This window comes from Prunus mume, linkage group LG2 (assembly GCF_029339155.1).
Source record: "Prunus mume cultivar Tortuosa linkage group LG2, ASM2933915v1, whole genome shotgun sequence".
Taxonomy (NCBI): Eukaryota; Viridiplantae; Streptophyta; class Magnoliopsida; order Rosales; family Rosaceae; genus Prunus; species Prunus mume.
The window spans coordinates 34283175-34307239 of record NC_142699.1 but is presented as its reverse complement, the minus strand read 5'-3'; the positions used below and the strand labels follow the sequence as shown (position 1 = coordinate 34307239).

The window sequence follows — 24065 nt, the reverse complement described above, 5'->3', positions numbered from 1 at the left end:
TGAGCTTAATGTGACTTAATTTCTTGTAAAGCCTGTCGCCATCAGTACTTCTTTCTCATTAAACAGAAGTTCATGTTTCTGAACAACCCAAAAAAAAAAAAAGACCTAACCTGATTTTCAACTCTCCAAATGCTCCAGCATTGAGATCCCTTAGAAGTCGAAGATCTTGAAATTGGCACCTCAAGAATATTAGCTTGGTTAACAAGATCCATCCTAGGGCAACAAAACGTATCTACACATGGGGCTTCATCCATTCTGGAGACTATGCAACCAAGAGAAGCATAACCAGGTGGAGCAAGTGGGTACCAGAAGAAGACTTCATCCAAACCTTTGCCTACAACATGTGCAACTTTAGTAAATTGCACGGGTTTCGCAGATACTTCGGGATCATCAGCCTTAAAAACTATGCCCACAGCTGGTGGCTCTAAGCTGAAAGAATGAACACATGATGGTCAATAAAAAATACAAAATTTAAATCAAATGACTAAGACTGATAAAGAAAACTGAGAGATAAAATTTTCTAACCCTTCGGTAATGCAATCACCCATTATGGCATAGCCTCGACGCGCAATGGGTCGCCATATTGAGACTGGTCGGCGGAGGTCACTACCCTTGTCCCACCAGATTCTCTCAAAGTTAGGGGTCGACATATAACAATTATTTGCCTTTGAAAATGATCTGACAATATCCCATCCAGAAGAATTTCCAGTCTGGTTTCTGGTTTGCTGACATCCAGAGCTATGATCAACAGCCAAATTTGAGGCAGATTCTTTAGGAGAAGAATGATGCCGATTCCAATTCCAAAGAAGAAGATGACTGAGGTTACAACAATTGTTTTTGGAAGGGCATTCAGCAGAAGAAGAGGCATGAAATGATCCAAGAACATTTTCTACACGCCAGATGCTAAATCCAGATGCAAATTGAGGATTTGACGGAGAGCAAAATAAGCATTCTGAATATGTTGTTGACGTTACAAGATCAGAACGAATGCAATAAACAATGTGATTAGTTGGGGGTTCTTTCCCAATATTTGCTATACAACCCAACGCTATGTATCCTGGTGGTGCTACAGGCATCCAAAGAGAACAATCACTACCAACATCAGAATCACCCCCACCAAATCCTTGAATAGCAGAGAACAAGCCTATGAGATTGAAACCAATTGGCTTACGCACACGGCCATATGCATTACTCACTGCCATTACTGCCTGTGAAGGAGGAATTGGCCTGAAGACATATCACAAAAACCCAAAATAGCTAAATATAGCATCTGAACACACATAATAGAACTACACGAGAAAGCATCTTACCAAAATAGAGCGACATTTAAAAATAAACTAAATACAACAAGCTACCAAGCTCTACCCTAAACCATCCATATATTATTAATTAGTTCATCTCATTTAATTATTCATTTCAAATGCAAATCATGATTTATATTATTGTTTACACCATTATGCATGCACTATCTATTTTGTTATTAAACATTTTTTTATTAAAACTCCTCAAAGAGTACTAATTCCACATGATGAAGGAACATCAGCAACATGCCTGGCATGTTTCTACATACTGGCAACCTAAAACAAAGAGATCTTTTTCTCAAGACTGAGAGATTGACTTGTACTTTTGTTGTGAAAAGAATGAAACTTATATTAATATCCACTCAAAAAGTACTGTGGAAAAGAAGTCCACCTTCACATTCGGAACCACGAAACATACAGGCAAGATCCAATCCATCTTTAACCTTAGACAACTAATCCTAACTTATTACTGCCTTCCAAACTAACCGGATTAACTTATACTCCTGATATGTACATTACCTTCCTTTCTAATTAATTACCGCTTGAGAGCCTCTGCATAAATCATAGCATACTTCTTGTATTCTTTGATAACTAGTACCCCAAATAAGAATATGCAGCATGGAACAACATTCTTTGATAACTATTCTTGTCAAATAGGAGCTTTTAGTTTCATATCTGTTGATGTGAACTGCTTGTCTACAGATTGCTATTTCCATTTCATTAATGAAATTCTATTTCTTCTCAAAACAAAAAGTCCATCAAATTCTACCTTGATGTCACACAATCTCCCAATATAACATAATTTGAAGGTGCTCGAGGCCTCCAAAAGGTAAGGTTGTAACAAGATCCATTTTCTGCATAAATATAGACAAAACTCTTGATGACTAACAGGAAAGCAACACTCATGGAAAAAATAGTACAGGTAAGATATCAAATTGCTCCAGTTAATCTGATGAAAGACCTTTTGGAGACACCCAAATTCGATCAAAATTGGTACATGCAACCAAGGGCATAGGATTTCCAAATTGCAATGCTGCTGTTGCCTGGCTTTGCAAATTAAGTATAAGGGAAACAACACTCAGTGAAAGATGGAAGCAAACATCAGTTGATAACAAAGACATATTTGTTTTGTCCTTAACAGAAGTGTAACCCCCAGATATATCTACTGGATCAAGAACAATAAGACCAGAACCAGCCTCAACTGTAAGATCTTTCACCAGGGCTCGAATCCAGGTATCATTTTCTTTAGATGCATACCTGTTAGATTAACAGGTTATATAGCTCAATTAGTTCAAATTCTTTTACCACTACAATACTACGTTGAATACTTTTAGAATATAAGTGGTAAATTTCCAGAATGCAAGCTCTCAAGAGTATCATTTATGAGAAGAGCGAGAGCAAATGGAGATGGAAAAGAATACATATATACATGTATGTGTGTGTGTGTCTATAATCAACCCAAAAGCTGCCAAAGAACTGAGGCAACTACAATTCACATATGCATTTTGTCTTAAGACATATCAGCCACAACAAATATAGGTGGAAAGAACAAAAAGGAAACATTACCTGAAGATGGAAAATCTAGAACTAAATCACATATGATTCAAAGAACCAAAAGCAGGGAAACAACATCATTTTTTTGGGATAATTGTGGAGTCAATGGATGAACTATGCCAATAAATCAAGACTTTGGGCTTCTCTATTTGGCCTTAAGTTTCTCCTGATTTCCGGACTGCCCTTCTTTTTCTTGAACATGGATTCGGAAGCTGCTGTGTCTTGGTCATTGAGTGTCAATTGGGTGGTTAATGTTGCTGTTTTTAGGACTGAGTGGTGTTTGTTCGTGTAGTACAGCTATTATGTTTTGCTCTTGTAGGCTGTGCCTAATATCTTTTGTGGACTGCTTGTGCACATCAATTACATCTTTCAATTTTTCAATACAATTAGTTTGTTCCTATTTTTTTTTTTAAAAGAAAAAGAAAAAGATTTGGTTATCAATCTGTGTAGATCATCAAAATTTTCATAAAATTCTGATCAACACTATACACATACACAATGATGATGAGTGATGATAGCACATTCAAAGAACTGGCTACTGTAGATGGTGGTACCTTAAGTGATGGATGACAATGGGTAAGGTGTTGTGCTGAATCCTAAACAGACAGGATGAGGGCACTTTTTAAAGTGTTTTTTATCAGTTACAAGAAAAAAAATTGTGTGCTTTTAACGTATCAACGCCACACATTGTATTCGCCCTAAATATCATATAGTTATCATAGATATACTAATCAATAAAGATTACTACTGCTTAAAATTGATGCATTAATGATGGGTTTATAATTCCCCAGAATTTTACTAAAAATGTCTATGTTTTTAAACGAATATCCATGGATTTGTGCCTATATCAGTACAGATATCTCTGAAATATGCTCACAATAAATCCGTCAACATTAATATGTCTATATATATCAAAAATAAAATTCAACTCATATTTGCAGTTAGATTATATTGCACCCTAACTTTTCCCAGGAAAATATAAAATTATTATGTGAAAATAAAATATCATATAGTTATCATAAATATACTAATTAATAAAGATTACTACTGCTTAAAATTGATGCATTAATGATGGGTTTATAATTCCTCAGAGTTTTACTAAAAATGTCTATGTTTTTAAACGAATATCCATGGATTTTTGCCTATATCAGTACAGATATCTCTGAAATATGCTCACAATAAATCCATCAACATTAATTTGTGTATATATATATCAAAAATAAAATTCAACTCATATTTGCAGTTAGATTATATTGCACCCTAACTTTTCCCTGGAAAATATGAAATTATTATGTGAATAAAATATGACAACTCTTACATGAAGCTAAAATCCAACTTTGCACGGAGAAGCTTTTCACCATATGAATCATCCAGAGAAGACTTTGAAGCATCATAGAAGGTAAACTCAGGAGAAACAACCTAAAAATCATTAAGTACATCAGAACCAGCATAACTACACAAAAGGTTATCAACAAAAGCAAAAAAAAAAAGCCATGCTAGAGACATTGACCCCCTTGTACCTAGTAAATAGTACGCCATAAACAGATTTATCATTAAGGGTTAACTGGTGATTTGCCCCCTAAACTTGTACGTAGGTTTCGATTTACCCCGTATCATATTTTTTAAGAAAATTACGGACCCAAACTAATTTTTTTCGCCAATTTGCCCCCGGACATCAAAATATGCCACTTCCCATCCATCTGGCCATCAAGTTGGAGGTTACTTTTGTCATTTCACGTCTCCACCAAAACACCAACTTGATGGCAGAATGGATGGGAAGTGGCAGATTTTGACGTCGGGGGGCAAATTGGCGAAAACAATTAGTTCGGGTCCTTAATTTTCTTAAAAAAAAAGGATAGGAGGTAAAACGAAACTTAGGCACAAGTTCAGGGGGCAAATCACCAATTAACCCTTATCATTAATAATTTGCTTACCTGTGCTTCAAAACTGAAACTTGGGATTGGATCATTTTCAGAATACGAAGAAATATTTGAGGTGTCAGAAGAGTTATGCAAGTATTCCAGGCTCTTCATGTCGTCATCATCAGATGAGGAACTGTCCAGCAACATGATGTCTACACCATCCTCAAAGGATACTGAGTAGCTGCTATCATTACTCAAGCATGTATAATTCCTCAAAAGAGAACCATTCTGATGTATAACAGGAAAGTATCAATCAAATGTTGAAAAATGCAGCAAACTCAAGAAAGAATATACTATACACATGCCCAATACTAAGACATGAGACAAACCACCCAAGAATATATATAAATAAAACAAAGCAAGGCTCATGATCACATAATCTCCATCTTCTATAGTCACTTTTCCGGTTTCTATATCCTTGTCAGACACGAAGTTTCTCATTCTTTATTGGAAGACACCAATTGCACGCCATCTAAATAGTAATGAAATCTTAGGCCTGTCTTGATTCTGCATTAAAATAACTAAAAAACCAGCCACAAATATTGTTACAGATGAAGGGGAAGGATCAGTACCTCAATTTTGACATTCATAAACCGCAACCTCTTTCCACGTCCAATTATAATAATGGGTCGAGGCCTAGTTGAATGGAGTTCTTTTGCATCCATTTCCCCACTTAAACAGATGGTCTTTCCACATCCATCATATGTATATTCATCAATGTGTAAAGAATCTGCTATTAATTGTCTACTTGGAGACAGGTGCACCACATCTTCTGTCTGTTTGTAAATAGGTTCAGAGAAAACTATGCTACTGTTTTTACTAATGGGATCATTCTCATGATCCATCACTTCCTCCCTACCAGTTATTGTCCGCAATGCAGGCACAAAAAATTCACCCACAGCCAGAAGGAAATCAGCTACAACAAGAACTCGAGGCTGCTGAACCCTAACCACAAATGATTGGGATGATTTACGCCATCTATAGTCCATCAAGAACATTGTTGATACTGGTAAATCCACATGAAATCCAGCATCAGAGTCTGCTCTTCTAAAGCTCCCCTTGTTCAAAGAAAATGGCAAACTTCCAGAAGAAACTTGTTTAGAAGCATCAGTGGATGATCCAAGCATTAAGCGCATTTCAGGTTTTGTATCAGGGCGAATGTCAACCACAGAAAACTTTGGAATGGTTATGTAGAGATCTGTCTCAGACAATGAAGTCATCCGATATGATACCCAAAGACCTTCTAGCTGTAAAGCAGAGAAACAATTACATAAATCCATAACCACATCTTCGGAGAAAACATACCATGTCAGAAAACAACCAACCACTCTTTGTTTAAAATCTTAACACCAAAATAAAAGCTGAAATCTCAGAGAAGCTAAAACAGGACCTAAAGGTTGCTTTCAGCTGTTATCCTGCAAGATTGATGCGCTGAGTAGGGGGAAGAAAGCTAAAGTTCTGTGGGGTTGCTTGGTGCATGCAGTGTTCTGGAACTTATGGTTGGAGCGTAACAGAAGAATTTTTTAGAACTACAAGGGCGTGGGGGTGGCTGAGATGTGGGATAGAGTGAAGTTTTGGGCAGCGTTATGGGCTTTGGTCACTCCTGTTTTTAAGGATTTGGCTCTCTCTTCTATTATGAGAGATTTGTTAGCGGTTGTGAAGTGACGTGTTGCTCTTTTCTTTTTTCCTGGGTGGCCTTCTTGTTTGTTTTTGTCCTTCTTTCCTTTGTTTGTTTTGGTCTTAAGGTTCCTGTTTTCTTTTGTTTTGCTCTTGTCGATTCCTTATCCACTTGCTTGTTTCTTTGTTTATCTCCTTTGAATTTATAAAGTTTCTATTCAAAAAATAATAATTTGAGAATAAACTTCACCAAAATATAACTGATGTAAATACTCACAGCAATTTGAGCAAAAGGAGACTCGGCATGAATGCCATTATACAACTCCAACAGGGCATGATCGACTACAACCGCCACTATGGTAACAGTTCGTGATAGAAGGATTTGACTATTCATGTTGACCTTATCAACCAGCAGCTTCATTGTATCCTTCGTACCAGATTTGCCACCACGGAAAGTAGGGGGAAGCTTTGGCTCTTCACATAAATTCATGAATGCACAGTCCAGAATGACTTTATATTCTTTGTCAGACATGACAGCGTGCAATAAGCCCACCTAGTTTAAGACAATCAAAAGGACTCAACAAGATGATTGTGACATTCTGCATGCCTGACAGTAAAAATCCAATAAACTGAAAGACTGAAGAACATCAATTCAAAACCTATTTGAAATTCAGGAAAGTCAAATTCATGCAACTATGTAGCCGTCTAGAAAGCAAAAACAGTTGAACAATTAAAATAAAGTTAATTAAGAATTTGAACCATATGAAGTGGAATCTAAAAAAATCATATCAAGCTGAATAAGTAAAGACACAAACCATATAACATGTTGTCCCAATCTATTGAATACAAAAAGATCAAGGATCGATCCAAAATGCCCAGAAAGTCCCAAGTATGTTCACCATGTGAAACATTATATTGTTGAACCCCATGTACTTGACATCATCCAATACATGTATCAACTACCAACCACCACAAGATGAACCCTACCCTACCACCCTATGTAAATATAAACAACCATAAGATGAACTGCCCCCCACCAACATAATGCCTACCAAAGATGTGAAACCTGCAGCAAGATCAGAAAGATAAATGCAATGAAATTCTACAATTTCACAAGCAAAAGTTACCTTCACTTCAAGAGAAAATGTTGGGACTTTTTTGAAGACATCCCTCAAACTTCTCCTCACATGAACATCAAGTCCTTTGCCTTCTCGTATCATTGATTTACCCAAGCAACCGTCAATTCCTACAGACATGTTGATCCCCAGAATCTGCAATTTTATGTCAGAGGTAATGAATAATTCCGTATTTCAATCATGATGTACAAAAAAACAATAATCATCTACCTCAGCATGAAGGACATCAATATGGACAGCTGAAGGATCTTTCTCTGGGGAACCATGCCAACTAAATTCATTTGTGACTTTTAGCTGGCCCAAATCAAGTTGAATGAAACTGCAATTGAACAAAACATAGAGACAATGTCAATATTCAATACTGGTATAACAAATGCATTCAACTTTGAAAATCTAACATCCAGTCATAAATCCGGTCATTAAGCAACAAAATCCTGGAGTTATGGTACTCCAACAAATTCTTCAGTTATACACTGCCTCATTGCAGCCACTATTAACACCAGCATATTCTTCAGCACGGCACCACTGCAGGCACCTCAATCAAAAGCAGCACCACCAGCAATGGCACTAAAGCTTTCACCTCTCTTTATCAACGCCACACTATGCCCCTCTAATCTGTGACAACTATTCATCTGCTAACTGTTTGAAATTTGAACAGAACCATTTTCATAACTTTTATTTAATACCCTTTATCAGATAGTTCTCAATCCATTCATCCAAATGCAACTCAACTTTCTAAGTAAATCGGATATACATTATCCAGTAAGAACTAGCATTCAAATTTACGCACTCTTTGCTTGTTGAATTTCTCGGAACAATAATTATTGGAGTATCAAGTGACAAATCCAGCTTTAACGCTGTAGCTCCATCAATCTCATATTTCTGAATTAGCCACTCAAACCCTCCAACTTTATCAACAAGTTTGATTGCCTCTTCAGTATGTGGGGTGGCAAGTTCCATAAAGTACACTGTTATCTGCATTAGCATGCCCATAAAATATTTCATAATTCAAAACAAAGATAAATTATCATCAACAATAAAATAAAGAATATAAAATCCCAAAAATATAAACTTAAGGCATTTGGGTTGCAAACAATAATACATCCCCATGAATTTGTCAGCAATGTCAAACATACCTCCTGAACAAACCTATATAGGAATATAATGCGGACAGCAGAAAGTCTGCCACGTAAACTGTAATCATATCCTTCATAATCATCATCTTCAGCATTATAAGAATTAAATTTGAACTGCAAAACAAATGAAAAGATAATAGTATCTCATAAAAGGGAAGAAATATCTTAATAAAACAAATTGGATGTCCGCAATGCAATAGTTGATCAAAAGGGTCATCTGTACCTTGATAAGCGATTCAACACCTGGATTACGTATATCACAAAGCCAAGCCCAACAGTGATCTGTTCCAAGAGACATATCACGGAGTCTAAAATTTCCAAGGGAGCCTTCAATGGAAAGAGAACTTGGGTGCACCTTAAGGAACAAATAACTCAAGTCAGTTGATACAGTTAACAAAAGCTGAATATCAACTGAAAGTACACATAAAAGTAAATTTCAACTAAAAATACTACTTACGTGTCACACATATTGAAATAAAAAACGAAGATTTAAATAATTATTAATCACAATATTCCCATCACCTTGAGATCCAGCAGGAAACTTTCTTGCACAAACATTGCAAATGGAGAGCCATCCTCCTTGTTAAGAAACACAGCCACACTGTCAACATTCATGTTTAAATAAAATACTACACGACCCTTACCATAACCCAGCAACCCTTTCACACGCCCATTTTCTTCAATCTTTTCTTTGTTCATCAAAGGTTTATCATCTGAAAGTTTACTCATGTCTGCACTACTTTCCGTGCAGTACACAGAGCTTAAATCCAGGCCAAAATCAATTAAAGAAACAAGAGTGGGTCTGTTGCAAAAGAATTCCAGTTTGGACATGCGGAGATTCATCTGACAAAAATTCAGTACAAAGGGTCAGTGTGCAAATTAAACTTTTTTTCTATTTTATTAGAAACAAAGCTTAAATTAATTTAGTTTGTCATTGAAAATTAAACAAATACATTAAAGATCGAGGATCTCTAACTAGGTCAACTGCCCATGTCAATCACTACCTGTGTATCAATACCATCATAATCAGGCGAGCAAGAACTCCGAGTCAAGAAGGTAACAGATACAAAATTTGAATTATCACCGCCCTCCGCCTCATAAAATATCTCTCCAGAAATGACCTTTCCCTTTACCAGATTCTTTTCAAGAATCAAGCCGTCAGTAGAAGCAAATCCAGTACCATCATTGATGTCCTCAGCTGTTGCACTTGTATCCATATTCATAATTTGTGAACCAAAAGCTGCATCTGATATAGACATAAAATCTGGCAAGGCATCTGTGAAAGTATCATCATCCGCATGAAGCAAAGTAGACATTTCTTTCCAGTGTGGATCAATTATCACAGGAGAAGAAACTGAATTGTCATTATTCAGCACTGAGCAAGCTAAATACTGTGGGGTTGTTGACAGGCGACCTTGAAGCTCATCTTTGATTTTCAAAGAGTGCAGTTTCATCTTAAGCGTCAGGTCACCTTCCCAACGACTCATGTGTAGCTGTAAAAGAAAATGGCCTAGTATTTAATACCAAAACACTTACACATGACAAGGACCCAAGAACACTAGTACATCATAACAAGAAGATAGTGAAAAAAGTAAATTACAGGGAAACTTCTTCCCCGCCCACACCCCAACTATTCTGATGCAAATATGCAAGTGAGATCAGAGACATAGAAACAATCATGAAGATGAACAAGACAACAATCTCAGTATATATATATTACTTTCAAATCTCATATACTTTCACACCCAAAATTTTCACATGAACGCAAGACACAAGCTGTCATAAATCATAACGGAGTATGAAATAGTCACACAAACCTTCCCCCCATTGGCAAGAACTTCAAGAATAAGAGTCTCACCAAGTTCTTCATCAAGTTTATCACCAGTCTGCACAATACAAAATAGAAGGAAAAAAAATTCAAAGTGCTTAATCAGTAGGCTTGTAACTTTTTTCCTTCTGTCTTCATTGCCTCCTAAAGAACAATTATGCATGGCTATAAATTTGCTAAAATAACCAAAACCAAGAATGATGAGGACCCTGTAGTTACTTTGACAAGATGGATCTACTGAAAGAAACACTAACCTTTCCATATATAAATAACTTTGTCTCCACCAATGCCCCATTAATGACAAGGTCAGCTGTTTTTGAGTTCATGATCTGTGGTTCACCAAAGTCAGTGACAGGATCACTTGTTCCTCCCAAAACATCAACTGACGGAGGAGCCTATATCCAGAATAAATACAAATTTCAAAAATAAGGACCAAGGATATAAATAAATTAGGACATTTAAGATCCAAGAGCGAGAGTTTATATCGTACAGAAGCCTGATATGTGGCTTGTATAAGTCCTTTCAACCAAATGGCCTTCTCCTCCTCAGACCGAAACTCTATAATCAAGGTACTAGAAGACTCCAGAGCCTGCAAAAGAAACAAATATGCGACAACAAAAATTAAACTAAAAAATTAAATCTAATGAAGGAAAAAAATCCCAGCACCAAGCACAAGGGCTAGAACAAAATAAACATAAACATATGTATGTTCTTCCGCAATCCAAACATCCAGATATAGAGTCTAAAGCACAGATATAACTTTTCAATTCCCCTGTAATTGCTGCTTCTCCAAACGATTGACAAAAGAATGAGTGGCACGGTGAAGATATGTTTGAAAGCAAATTGGCATATGCTAAGACTCAACGCTTCCTTGCCATTTTTTCAGTTTTAAGTAAAAAGGATATATCCTTAATGTTAAAATATCACTTCAACCAAATTTGACACACCTTTTGATTGTCCATCCCCCTGTAACTCACAGCGAGACAAAACGATGAACCACCAATGTTGGCTGGAGGAACCTCATACACTTGTCTGCCAGCCATGCTGTAGCATCCCAATGAAAAGATTTTCCGTTAGGAGCATAAAACATTCAATTGCAGGAAATAATAGCAAAAGAAATACCCAATCAAAAAATTTCATATTACTCGAGAAACCAAACCGTAGGGCAAAGAAGAGGAAAAGCAATTTACATGAGTGTGCTCAGGTGGGGTTTTTGGCGTACAAATCAAGTGATGGGGTCCTATAGAGTAGGAGTTTGGGAGAGAATTGGGACGAGGTTGACCTCTTCCTCTAATCTTATTGCACTAAGGTGGATGATGGGCATAGAACTAGCTTTTGGCATGACGTATACTGCGGTACTCCTTGATAGATCTCCTACAGAGCTTTATCTTATTGCTTTGAACAAAGAAGCATTGATCACTGATTATATGGTTTGAGACTCTATCAAATGGGGGATTTCAGTGGGCTCCAACTTTTAATAAGTTGGCACACATTTGAAACTAGAGCCTGTTTGTGCATTTCTGGATTTGTTGTACTCTGTAAGGATAAGGAGGAAGGAACCTGATAAGCTGTAGTAGCTCCCTCGCGAAGGGGGTATTATTAAATGTAGACCTTATTATCAGTTGTTAAGGGATAGATGGCATGTTTCTTGCCAGCGTTTGGAGGGTTGATTGGGCTATATGTGCAAAGGTAGTGATGAGACAGTGGATCATCTCCTCTTTCATTTCTCATTTGCAAGAAAGTCATAATGTTCTGTGTTCCAAGACATCAATATAGCAATGTTGCGAATATGATCCCATTGTTGGCTAGTCCCGTTAATCCTTTAACTCAGGATCTGATGATGATTCAGTGAAATTTCGGTTGTAAATTTCTGGTGTTTCTTATGTATGCTCCCTCTACCTAAAATTCACCTGGTTCAGGTAAACTTATCTTTTACTTATCAAACAAAAAAGTTAAAATACATCATAATTTTATTAATATAATCTAAACAAAAATACAACAATAGAGAACCAGAAAGAAAACAAAATAGATGAGGAAAATAGAAAACCTTGGGCAACAGTCCTGATAAATATATAGCCTCGTTAACAAAAAGGGAAAGAGAGGGGTGGGGGAGAGAGAAAGGAGAAAAGCAACCTTGAGTGTCGCTGGTGACTCTGTGACTTTTCAGACTCCAACACATAAAGATTTATTCCCGACAACACAAGAAAACATGGTTGCCATGTAGCCACAGAATTGCCAATCCCCTGAAAAGAAAATAAAAATAAAAAAGAGGAATAATTAACACCAGGCACAGAAATATTAAGAAAACTACCAACTTGTTGTCCTTAGAATTGAGGACATACCCTCCATACTAAAATTCTAGCATCTCCAGAAAGATCTGCAGGGCTCCATGGAGTTTCTGCTTGAAAATCATCAACAGCAGGCTGACCACAAGTTTCCAAAGTACCATAGAATATGTTTAACAGTTTCATAAGCCTCTGAAACCTTGATGGTGAAAAGTGAATCCCAAGGTTTGGCACTTGAATTGAAATCCGCATTGACGGGTAATTTGGGTGGGGCACTTTGATCTTCAATTAAAAGGTGCATAGCTATTATTAGGAATGATTCTAATAACTAAAAGAAGCCAGACTAGAGCTCATACATAAAATAGTATTTGTTTAAAAAGTAGGAGAGCGACAAGATAAAGTACCTGATCAACAAGTACAGCCATTCCACACCTATCTATGAGAGAATAAAAATTGTCAACATTGTCTGGGGAAGGAGATAAAAGTGGGTGATTATCATTATTGGGTACATCCCAAGTGCAACTTTGACAGTCAGAACCAGAATCCATAAAAAAGGCAGCAATATCTCTTCCAGTTATAAAAAACCGAGAATATAGGTTCTGCCTCTGTTCATCAGGCTGACTATCCTGCAGTGATTATTTATCATTTCAGGCAATGCAAATTCAACCTGAGGCAATTTTTAAAAGTTACATAAATAAAAAAAGGCATACCTTGGTGTGCAGCGTGAAATGACCAAAATCTAAAAGAAAATGGCTATCGCATTTGGAAGAGCCACAAGTTCCTATGGGAACTCTTACTTTCGGAGCATCTAAGTCAATATCAAGAGCAAACCTGAAACAGGATAAGTAATGTAAGTCAAAAGTTGAAAACTCATTTTCTTTCGAGTGTACAGAACGAATACAAACAAAATAGAGATAGAAAAGCATTTACACTTTGTTTCCAATTTGCACCTAAAGCTATGAAGAAATGTTAATCAATTAACAATACAGCTCAATTCTAGTTGAGCTCTAATTTTTAATTATTGGTCTGGGAATATGTGCTAAGATGGCAAATTTCTAGGTATTATGGGTGGTAAGGGATAAAAGGGTATTTGAGAATGTGCTTGTTGAATTCTAAGTGGAGTGCTTATGGGATATCGTGTAGTGCTTAGGCTTATTTGTAGACGTCTGTAGCTTTGGACTTCGGTATTTAGAGAGTTTTCCTTCTTTGTTATTTTACCAGATTGGAAAGCAGCTGTTCTGTCGTTTTTTACAATTCTATGGTTAATGTGTTGATGTATCTCCCGTAGGGTAGAGTTGTTGCAGGCTTCAAATTTTTAAAAGATGTGGACTCCTTGTTCACTATTTTTGAACTTATTTTCTAGTTAATGAAAGTTTTGTTTCCCATAAAACTTGGAGCTCAAGCCTATTCAAGAAACTAAAAACTCAGCATTACAGAAACTAGTTGCAAAATCTAAATGCTAAGGATGCTCCAACCCTCAGAAAATACTCACCTCCATGTCATAAAACCATCTCTCTATCAAATGAACACTTGACCATAGATAATGCAAAACAATATTCGAGCTCTACTGCAACATTTTTCAGATTAATTATACAAATGCAAATGCAAGGGACTTATCGTCACCAGTTTCTTTCTCACAATTATTAGGAAACATCACTATAGCAACCAAGAAATTATTCGCTCTCACTATACAACCAAGTACTTTTGACCACTTGACAAACTTAGATCACTACTAACCATAACAACTCCTCTTCACCACCACAACACATCTGTATTGGTCTTCAAATCGTGCACGAAAAGCAACGTCTTAGCCTACTCAGTCTTATCTTATCCTAACTGCCATTGACACCCCTACTTTCACTCTGTTTTCTGGAACATTTGGATGGAGCGTAATAGGAGAATTTTTGAAGACTACAAGGGGGTGGGAGTGAGTGATTTGTGGGATAGAGTTAAGTACTGGGCAGCTTTGTGGGCTTCTGTTACTGAAGATTTTAAAGATTATTCTGTTTCTACTATTTTGAGGGATATGGCAGCAGTGGTTATGTGAGGGTTGGGGGGTGTGTTGTTTCAGTGGTTTTTTGGCTTTGTTCCTCCCTGTTAGTTTGGGAGGGGTTGGTGTTGTTTGTTTCTTTGTGTGTTGGTGTTGTTCTCCGGTTGTGGTTGTCTTATCCAACTCCGTGTTCTTTTGCTTTATAAATTTCGTTTCTTCTCAAAAAAAAAAATTCTTCTTCTGTCAACACTGTCCACCTTCACCATATTCTTTTTAAGAAAAGCACCATGTTCCTTGAATACCCAATACTTTACACCATCAGACGTAATCAGTTCATGGCCAATATAATTTTCCGATAAACATATGAGCATTGGAAAGAAAAAACAAGTTTAGATGTTTACACTTAAAGCTGAACGACTAGAGGTATTAATTAGTGAAATAAGAAATAATAATGTATATTAACCTGCTTTGTTCTTCTAATACCATTTGAAATTGCTCCTGTGCTCTACGAGTAACTTGCTCAATTTTCATCTGCTCTCAGAAATGAAGGATAAAAGGTTAATCCAACACTATTATGATCATGTTAGACATATCAAATCAAAAATAATAACAAAGATGATAACATTACCTGCAAAGCAGTTGCAGTTTCCAATGTAACAGTAGGACTAACTGCATTACTCCTTTTCACAAATTCCAAAAAACGATGAAAGCTTTCCATTAAAACCTGCAAATAAAAAAAGATTCATCAAGCTCCATGTAAAAAGGGATGTTGAACGAAAGGGGGGAATGCAAATAAAACCAAAATTGAGCCTTAGGGATCCATGCAAGTAACCACTTCAAGAAGATGGTTCTTTGAAGTAGGTTTCACTCCCTCTATCTCCCTATATTCAAAGATTGGACAATCACCGTGACATGGCAGGGAGAAATTGTAGCCGACAGCCTCCAGTCAACATTCTCTCCAACTGGATTGTACACAAAGCTAGCAGCTAGAGCATTCACCTTCTTCTCACTAGAGACACTCTGCCAAAAGAGAAAAAAGAAAGGAAGAACAGATGAATAACCTTGCCCAACACAAATGTAAATTTAAAGTACAGCACCATTTTGATTCCATGTCAAATTAATATCAGAAATCCACTAATATTTGAGAGAAAAAGTTGAAGTAAAGTACCAAGTAACAATTTTATAAATAAAAAAACCCTACAATTTGTACAATGTTACTAAGTTAAGAAAAAAATTCATACAAAACAGTTTCGAACTCACATCACATTTTCCCGTCACCAACTTAAAACCTAATGCTGTGAATAACAATGCTGACATTTATGTGGCAACAAACCTGGGCAAGTGAGCCTTCTGGAGCTGACAAACCATAGAATTTCAATGACACATCACAGTAGGTACTTCGATGTTTAAACTTGGTTGACACTTGAAGTTGCTCAAATCTACAACACACAATCTCGGTTTGGTTTATATCAATGATCCTAGCAGCAGCTTGACCGATAGACACAGTTACCAAAAACCGGATCATATTCTGCACGTCCTTTCCTGAGTGTGATGTCAATGCTTCATCTGGTTGATAACTCAGTAACTTATTAATTGCCTGCCATTCCTCTTTAGTCAGTCTTTCTTCCGGTAACTGTGATCCATCAGCAGCATCCACAATAGTAGAACCTTCAGCAGGTGTACGCCTAAGGAAAAAAAGAAGTGAAACTAAACAAATTGGGAGGCGTACATAGATAAAAACTGCATGCAGATTTTTCACAAAGACAGAGGTTCAAATAACTTAAGCACGGCACATGGCCAAGAACAATCACAGAACACAAAGAGATTGCAATGGTGGGGATCAGACTAACCACATAAATGAAAACCAGCCTTTCTTCTGGAACGACCTCTGTTCAGCTGCTTCCTTGGATTTAACAGATTCTACCTTTGCATGTGCAAGTAACCTATATGATACATGCCCAACATACAATTAGTACAAATGTAATGTATGTTTTCATAGTATATATTAGCAGAGAAAGGCTACAAGAACATAAAAAGTGGTCCCTTCAGCAAAGAAGCCCAGAAAGTAAAATATGTAGAGACGCTAAAGATATAAATCCTTTAAAAATCCTTAAATGCCCCTTCGGTACGCCCTCCATGGAAAGTAAAGTTTAAATTGAACACTCTATGGTCAAGTAAAGTAATTCAGAATAAGATAATCTGATTAACACATTGAAAGGAGGGGTAACATTGATAGATCTCGGTATACTTACAAAAGCATGACAAAACTGCCCTATGCCCCGTCAAAACTCTGACATGCAAGGGTAACTTTTGGGTTGAAGACAAAAACATATAACTTAACGATTTGTATTAATATGAACTGAACAATATAAATAAATTCCTAGCAGGTCCCAAGACTAAATTCCAAGTTTAATCACATGTGATCGTCTTATACTTTGGCATTTCAAGTAATATAAGGGAACGTTAGCTAATCACTTTGTACATTCCATACCAAGCATACCAGATGGGGTTAACTCAATACTCTAGATAGTTCAGTTGACATCTTGTCCTGTATTTTGAAATTAATGCGTTTTTATTTTGATTTTTTTTTATCTTTATTAATTAATTTCTTATAAATAAAGGGCTCCGGGAGCATGTTCTGTAATTGCCCCATGAAGATCAATTGTATGTTTATTCTGTCAGACTATACGTTGAAAAATCAGAAGAAAAAAAAAAGGGAAAGGTCTCTTGCACTTCATATAAATAATAGAATCCAAATTTAATCCAGACTCAAGTGTTGTTCCTTTGAACTTGAAATAATAACTATGAAGCATACAGCAAGATAAATATAGAATTAATCATACAGGAGCAGGTATATGTGCACAATTTAAATCATTTACCTCCATAAAAGAATTACTTTTGAATCCAGATCTTTCTCAATTTCTCTAATTTCTGCATTATTAACATTTGACAAGTGTTGCAATGAACCAGCATACAACTGAATGTAGCGGCGACGAAGCTGACAGAGACTCCGAATGCGGTCCCATGAGAATCGGTAACTGATTAGGAAAACAGCCGTAAAGTCAGAATCGACTTTGGGAGATTCATAGAAGTGCATTCCCAATTTGCAATGTACCAAAAGTATGTGGTGAAAAGGTTGAACCAACTTCTGAAAGTTAAGCTTATCAAAATAAAGATCTTCTGAAAGTTAAGCACTCTTGAACTCAATCCCAATTTTTTGTTTATAACATTGACAGATATATGTTCAGAAAATAAGAACAAGAACAATTAAGCTAACATGTAAGCCTTGAATTAAGGCAACCTAACAGACCGTAAACAGCCTATGCTACAAACATAGACAATAACATATGTACATACATGCATAATTCTCTATCAAGTATACAGAAACATATATATTACCACATTTTCTTCTGCTGCAGGCCTGCTTGAGCAGCATAACGCCACCACAAATAAGGACCCTCTGAAACTGGCACCACAGGTCTTAGATGGGAAACTTCAACATATGTCTTGTATCTTGAAACAACTTCCAATAGTTTTATCCAATCATGATATTGTGCCTGAAAAAGAACAAGTGAAAATCTGTTATAGCACTGCAGCTGCTTACCAAGAAAGTATGAAAAAGAAGAAATTTTATGGGATGTGGAAAAGAAGAAATTAACACCTCAAACCCTCCTTGGAGAGCTAAGAAAAGCAGCACATATTAGAAGAAAACGTTGAGAGGGAGGGAGGGAGGAACAAGAGAAACTAAAATTTGAAAGAGGTCCTAAAAGAATATTAATTGTCATTTATTAACTCTCACCAAGAATTAAGAAAAAAATATATAAAGATATTGCTTCTCAGCAGCAGAATAGGTGAGAGTTCGGATGCAAAGGATAGGAAGGAAAAATTGCACACCTCAGTAATTGTTAAAGAAACATCACTAAGGACAAGAGAAGCCTTCTCAAATGGAACCTCCGGATCATTTTTTTCTTGATTTCCAACGCGGTGATATTTTAGAGCTCCATTTATAGGTGACACCAAATACTTGCGATTTACAGCCCACTTAGACACCATTCCACGATCATCAGCAGGTTCATTTATACCATCTTCAAATATCTAGTACAACATCGATGCAAAGAAAAGAGGAAAGCAAAATTATTAGGAAGTACACAATATTTGGTTTTTTGGTTGCACACAATATTTGGTTAGGATATACAACATGACCAAAAGTAGATGCATTTAATATAAAAGAGTATACAGACTAGTAAGACTGCAGCATAAGAACAAACCTGAACCCATTCCTCGGGAGTGAGATCTTCCCATCCCTTGTCTATCTTCCAAGGAACACTATCTGAATCATGATACATAGCAAGCCTTTCAAGTTGCAACGACTGTCACAAGGAGATTATTTGTAGGCAACATAAGATTAAATATTAAATGTACAAGTAAAAGCAAAAAAAATATACAAAACCCACAAAACACAATAGACATTGTCAAAAGTTAATTATCAAAGCAATGCTACAAGGGTTGGACGTCCTTATCTAAGCATTTAGGGATGTTCCCTATAGTGCGATTCATCTTGATTGGTCTCTTGTTGTGTGCAAAGTGTTGCTGCTGGTTTTTGGTTTTTTCAGTTGAGCTAAGTGTGGCTTTGCTTCTTTTGTTAGGTGGCTTGGTCCAGATAGACATCAAAACAATCAAGAAAATTATACAAAATGGAATTTGAAATTGTGATCCACAGATGATGCATTCTCGAAAAGGTCCACAAGAACAAAAGACTAGGCTAACCTTCCGCAACTTATCAAGCGCACCACTTGTATCAAATGTTTCATTCCCTTGCTCATCCATCGTAACAGCAGCAAGCTTAGCCAAAGTTACACCCGAACAAAATGGATGCCCTGGATTACTACAAAACAAACAGTTGTTTTTAGAAGCACACAAAGAGCATGTTCAAATTGAATACAATTTATCCAGACAGAAAAGTAGAAATAAACTGAGTTGAGCGTAAACAAAATTAATAAAGATATCAGACTTTCAAGGAAACAAAGGAAGCACATTTTTACAAACCTGACTGAGTCCTCATATCTAATATGTACATTGCTAATTGATATCTTTAAATTTCCGATAATGGTAGCAATAAGGGAACCTAGCCATGAATTTCCAGGAGGTGGCTGCAAAACAGTCAGCTGTCAACCAAACCGATAAATTTTGTCCCAAACAATGGGAACGAAACTATACCATCTATTTCACTCAGTAAACAATGATAAGTATATCAATGAACCAAGTAGAAAAATGACTACATCAGAAGTACACAAGAGAAAGCTCAAAGAAAGATCTCCATTCCTAAAACTTAAATACAATGGAAGAATAAATCACAAATTGTGATAATAGTCTTACACAATGACAAGCCCCAACATCTTAAGTGTTATCCTCCCTCACGTGGAAAGGCAGAGAGATGGAGGGAGAGAGAGAGAGAGAGAGAGAGAGAGAGAGAGAACTACATGCCAAGAAGATTGATCTTGTTTGTGGCCTCATCCAAAACCTATTTTTAGCTAGGTTACCTCACTTAAAAATATATGAGAATTTTGGGCAGGTCTTGTGTTTCTTATAAAAAAAAAGATCATAAAAGAAAAATGTAGGTCTAACTAATATGTGCCACAAACATATACCACAGGCAACTCCAGCGACAACTAATACTGAAAGAAGCAAGACAAAATATACGAGAGGGGTTACAAAAACCGTTCAGGATGCATATTAAGTTCAACCAATAAAAGAGTCCCAAAGTGAAAGATCAATAAAATTAAGAACCATACACTTCCTAGCTTTGACTTTGATATTGCTTCAAGAGTCGCTGACTCTGTTTCCTGCACGCAATATAAGAAGAAGAAAAAAATTCTAAATATTTTACTTGGGATTAAATCTGAAAACTTCCCGTGTGAAAATGCAAATTTTATCGAAACATAATATTTATAAATAAATAAATAAAAACTTTCATATACCATGACCAATGAACACTTCAATTTGAATGTATAAGAAAACCCACTAAGCAGAACATAGGTGTTGTATGCATTTTTTTCCCGAATCTTTTTTTTTTTTTTCTACATCAACTAATCTTAATTATCTACCTCCTTATATAGGATAACTAGGCCAGTCATAGACCCATACTATACTGTCAAATTCAAAGCTCTTCCAGTTCTAAACCTTGCAATAAGAATTTTCTATTTTGCTCCTTTTACCAGTATTTTTATAAGAAACACAAATTTTACTAATAAAGACAATATTACAAGTGGGATGAATGAGATGTCCATCAAAACCATACATTGACAGAGCATATATAGACACAATTACATGTACATAAATTTCACCTCAATCTGTTGAAGTTTTGCTTCAAATAGTTTTTCCCCGTCCTCCTGCAAAACAAAATTAATAAGTAGAATTATCAAATTGATGATGATGACAGTAATTGTAAAACAAGACGATCTTAGGACATAAGAAAAGAGACATCCAACAATATGCAATTGAAATATAATTTTTTCACACAAAAGAAAGATCACCCTACCTTGAGAGTCCGGCCATCAGTAAGTGGATAAGCAAGAATGAATACACGGTCAATGAGAACAATCACAGGCTCTTTGCCTAAACTTTTCCAGGGAACCTATGATTTATAAGAGAAACAATGCAATTTAGGACATCAAAAAGAAAGGGACCATAAGATTAATGGAAATTAAGAACCAAAACCCAACCAGTGAGCAAGTAGTGAAGAAGTTTCTACCTTTAATGTAATGGTACCAATAAAACCAGCTTTCACAGTGACTGGAAGTTTTAGTGAATTTAGGGCCTCTGCTTTCAATTTCAAATCTTTTAGAACAACATCACCTGTTAATTTGAGGAAAGATATGAGTGTAGAGTCCTATGGAAAAGAAAAACACCAACCATTATTTTGAAAAAAGGGCCACATCAGCGAGTCATTTTAAACCACTGTATGCCAGTACATTTTGCAAAGACGGTAACCACATTGCTTAAAAGTTCCACAAACATTATGACCAAATGTAGTACTCTTAAATAATTAGGTAGGAAGGATGAGAAAATACGCGGCTCAAGCCCACTAAAGTCATAATACTGACCTTTCCAGACACTGATTCTTAAAGCTTCAACTGAGAGTCCATGGACATATTCCCCCAAATATCTTCGAAGCAAGTGCAGAACCTACCAACAAAGCATTATAAGTTATCATTTCATGTAGAGCTACTAGATACGATCAAACATGATGTTCGTTAGTGTTGAAACGTAAATCCGTTTTTTCATTTGGTAAACATAACTTTTGTTATCAAGAAAGAAAAATTGCAAGCAGGGGCAAGATTTTAATCTAAATCTAAACTACATTATAAAACTTACACAAAATTATATTACATGCAGAGATTTTGGAATACAGGCTCTTCAAGCCAAAATCGGGGAAGTGATTTTCTTATGGGACTAAGAATTTCCAATGATTTCAGAGATATCCTTATGTTCTGCGGAATATGAACTGGAATACTATTGTTTCTTAGGCAGTCAGTGAATTTCATTAATTGTATCTCTGTCAGCTCAGTGCATCGCAGGTCCATCGTGATTGAACTTTGATTTGCTTTTAACGCATCCTTTCCACTCCTAACCTTTTGTGTCTCACCACTTATGAGGAGACTTGATGGCAAGTATGTTAAGATTGTAGGTAAGCGTGTTAAGATTGTATACATGGTTGTGACAATGTTTTTTATAAACTTAAAACCTTGGAGTTATAAGTTAGGAAAAAAACTTCATAATATATCATTTTCAGTCTGAACTCGAATCTTCCAATGATTTTTAAGTTAAAAAATACATCCAGTTTTGAATTCTAAGCATTCTTTTCTTGCCACTCTCAATGTTTTCATTCTAGCAACTTCATCACGCGCATACCAATAGTGTATAGAGTGTGAGAGAGAGAGAGAGAGTGGGTGATGCTCTCGAACCAAACTATTCATCATGATCATTCTTATGTGTCGTGTCAAGCATTGGGTTTATCAACTTTTGAGCAACTTCATTTGGTCTTTAAAATAGGTTTCATTAAAATGAAAAAAATCACACTATAAGTATGTGAAACTTGGAAATTCAAAATGCTCAACCCATTGCATTGTCATTTGCGGAGTGCTAGCCATCAAAAATCCCAACATGCTCAACCCATTGCTTATCTTAACCGAAAGAACAATCACTTCCTATTACACTCTTAGGGCTTAAACATTCTAAAGAAGCCAGTTCTCCGCTGTCACGCCAGCCAATTCACATAATGAAGGCTTAAAATTAATAATAATACTGAGTTCTTTTGACTAATCACTTAGATATACATAATACCTGGAAAACAGAAAAAATCATATAGGAAGTAATACGAATCCAGCAAAGCCAATAAATAAATGAATTTCGTCAAATTTCAAGAATTAAACAAGTTAACCCGATCAAATATATCAAACTAGAGCACCAAGACAGTCAAATTCATGGCGTTAACAATTAAAACCGAAAGAAGAAGAACAAATAGACTTACGTGTGCTTCAAACATGGCGGCGAATCGAACCGATGCCTACCGGACGCGATCGGCCGGAGATCACAACCTAAACAATGCGCGAACTGAGTGTGATCGGCACCCGAGCATTGCCATTGAAGCCGGGTCAAATTAGGATTTGAAAACTCAAACCCTTGCGGCAGGAGAGAGAGAGAGAGAGAGAGAGAGGCGAACGGTTTGAGAGGAAATGACAAAGAGGAAGTGGAGCAAATGAGGACAGTCTGTGTAGGAACCAGAAGAGGTAACAAGGCGTGTGAGTGAGCCTTCTTCTGTATATATATATATGTACCGGGTAAAATTACGCAATGTCGTACTCTCAGGTGCTTGGTTTCAAGCAGTGTCCTTTTTCTTTGGGATTTTTCAGTTTTTCCTTTTTCTTTTAAGAATTTCTCATATTTTTATTTTTATTTTCCATTTTCCATTTTTGCCCTTTTTTCCTTTCGAAATTGCACTTGTAGTGTCGCTACACGTTCAGGTGCCGTTTGATTTTGTCTTTTTTTTTTTTTTTTCCTTCGAAAATGATATTTCATTAACGGAGGGCCAAAACCCCCGGAAACAAGAACAAAGCAGAGGGATAGTCCCAACCAGTAAGCAGGACAATCAGGGACAGCCGAATACATAAACAAAGCAATTAACAAAGACGTCACCCACGCAAAGGCTACAACGTCCAACCTTACAAATAAGTAATGATTTTGTCTTTTTGTTAATTCCAAATTGGAAATAATTTGAAGATAAGTGAATAAATGTA

The 24065-nt window shown here is 36.3% G+C and overlaps 1 protein-coding gene across 3 annotated transcripts in view; it reads right to left on the bottom strand.

Annotated features, from left to right (window-relative positions):
• The window catches only part of LOC103323263 (calcium-dependent lipid-binding family protein), a 36586-nt gene extending 12951 nt beyond the window's left edge, over nucleotides 1–23635 (bottom strand). For all 3 annotated transcript variants that reach the window (XM_089044476.1, XM_089044477.1, XM_089044478.1), the window contains exons 1-40: nucleotides 23300–23635; nucleotides 21873–21954; nucleotides 21521–21624; nucleotides 21308–21403; nucleotides 21114–21158; nucleotides 20562–20612; nucleotides 19816–19919; nucleotides 19537–19654; nucleotides 19038–19139; nucleotides 18664–18864; nucleotides 18169–18326; nucleotides 17649–17807; nucleotides 16620–16712; nucleotides 16103–16454; nucleotides 15676–15789; nucleotides 15398–15493; nucleotides 15233–15300; nucleotides 13490–13610; nucleotides 13184–13405; nucleotides 12837–13061; nucleotides 12628–12737; nucleotides 11442–11538; nucleotides 10985–11083; nucleotides 10749–10889; nucleotides 10484–10552; nucleotides 9671–10159; nucleotides 9189–9509; nucleotides 8890–9021; nucleotides 8667–8780; nucleotides 8321–8505; nucleotides 7741–7849; nucleotides 7522–7665; nucleotides 6672–6947; nucleotides 5350–6024; nucleotides 4790–5005; nucleotides 4174–4274; nucleotides 2263–2558; nucleotides 2071–2155; nucleotides 526–1227; nucleotides 111–429 (exon numbers count right to left, since the gene is read on the bottom strand). In XM_089044476.1, coding sequence (XP_088900602.1) covers nucleotides 111–429; nucleotides 526–1227; nucleotides 2071–2155; nucleotides 2263–2558; nucleotides 4174–4274; nucleotides 4790–5005; nucleotides 5350–6024; nucleotides 6672–6947; nucleotides 7522–7665; nucleotides 7741–7849; nucleotides 8321–8505; nucleotides 8667–8780; nucleotides 8890–9021; nucleotides 9189–9509; nucleotides 9671–10159; nucleotides 10484–10552; nucleotides 10749–10889; nucleotides 10985–11083; nucleotides 11442–11538; nucleotides 12628–12737; nucleotides 12837–13061; nucleotides 13184–13405; nucleotides 13490–13610; nucleotides 15233–15300; nucleotides 15398–15493; nucleotides 15676–15789; nucleotides 16103–16454; nucleotides 16620–16712; nucleotides 17649–17807; nucleotides 18169–18326; nucleotides 18664–18864; nucleotides 19038–19139; nucleotides 19537–19654; nucleotides 19816–19919; nucleotides 20562–20612; nucleotides 21114–21158; nucleotides 21308–21403; nucleotides 21521–21624; nucleotides 21873–21954; nucleotides 23300–23314 — 7206 coding nt within the window. In that variant the 5' untranslated portion in view covers nucleotides 23315–23635. The remainder of the gene's footprint in view (nucleotides 1–110; nucleotides 430–525; nucleotides 1228–2070; nucleotides 2156–2262; nucleotides 2559–4173; nucleotides 4275–4789; nucleotides 5006–5349; nucleotides 6025–6671; nucleotides 6948–7521; nucleotides 7666–7740; nucleotides 7850–8320; nucleotides 8506–8666; nucleotides 8781–8889; nucleotides 9022–9188; nucleotides 9510–9670; nucleotides 10160–10483; nucleotides 10553–10748; nucleotides 10890–10984; nucleotides 11084–11441; nucleotides 11539–12627; nucleotides 12738–12836; nucleotides 13062–13183; nucleotides 13406–13489; nucleotides 13611–15232; nucleotides 15301–15397; nucleotides 15494–15675; nucleotides 15790–16102; nucleotides 16455–16619; nucleotides 16713–17648; nucleotides 17808–18168; nucleotides 18327–18663; nucleotides 18865–19037; nucleotides 19140–19536; nucleotides 19655–19815; nucleotides 19920–20561; nucleotides 20613–21113; nucleotides 21159–21307; nucleotides 21404–21520; nucleotides 21625–21872; nucleotides 21955–23299) is intronic.
• Nucleotides 23636–24065: the final 430 nt, after the last annotated feature.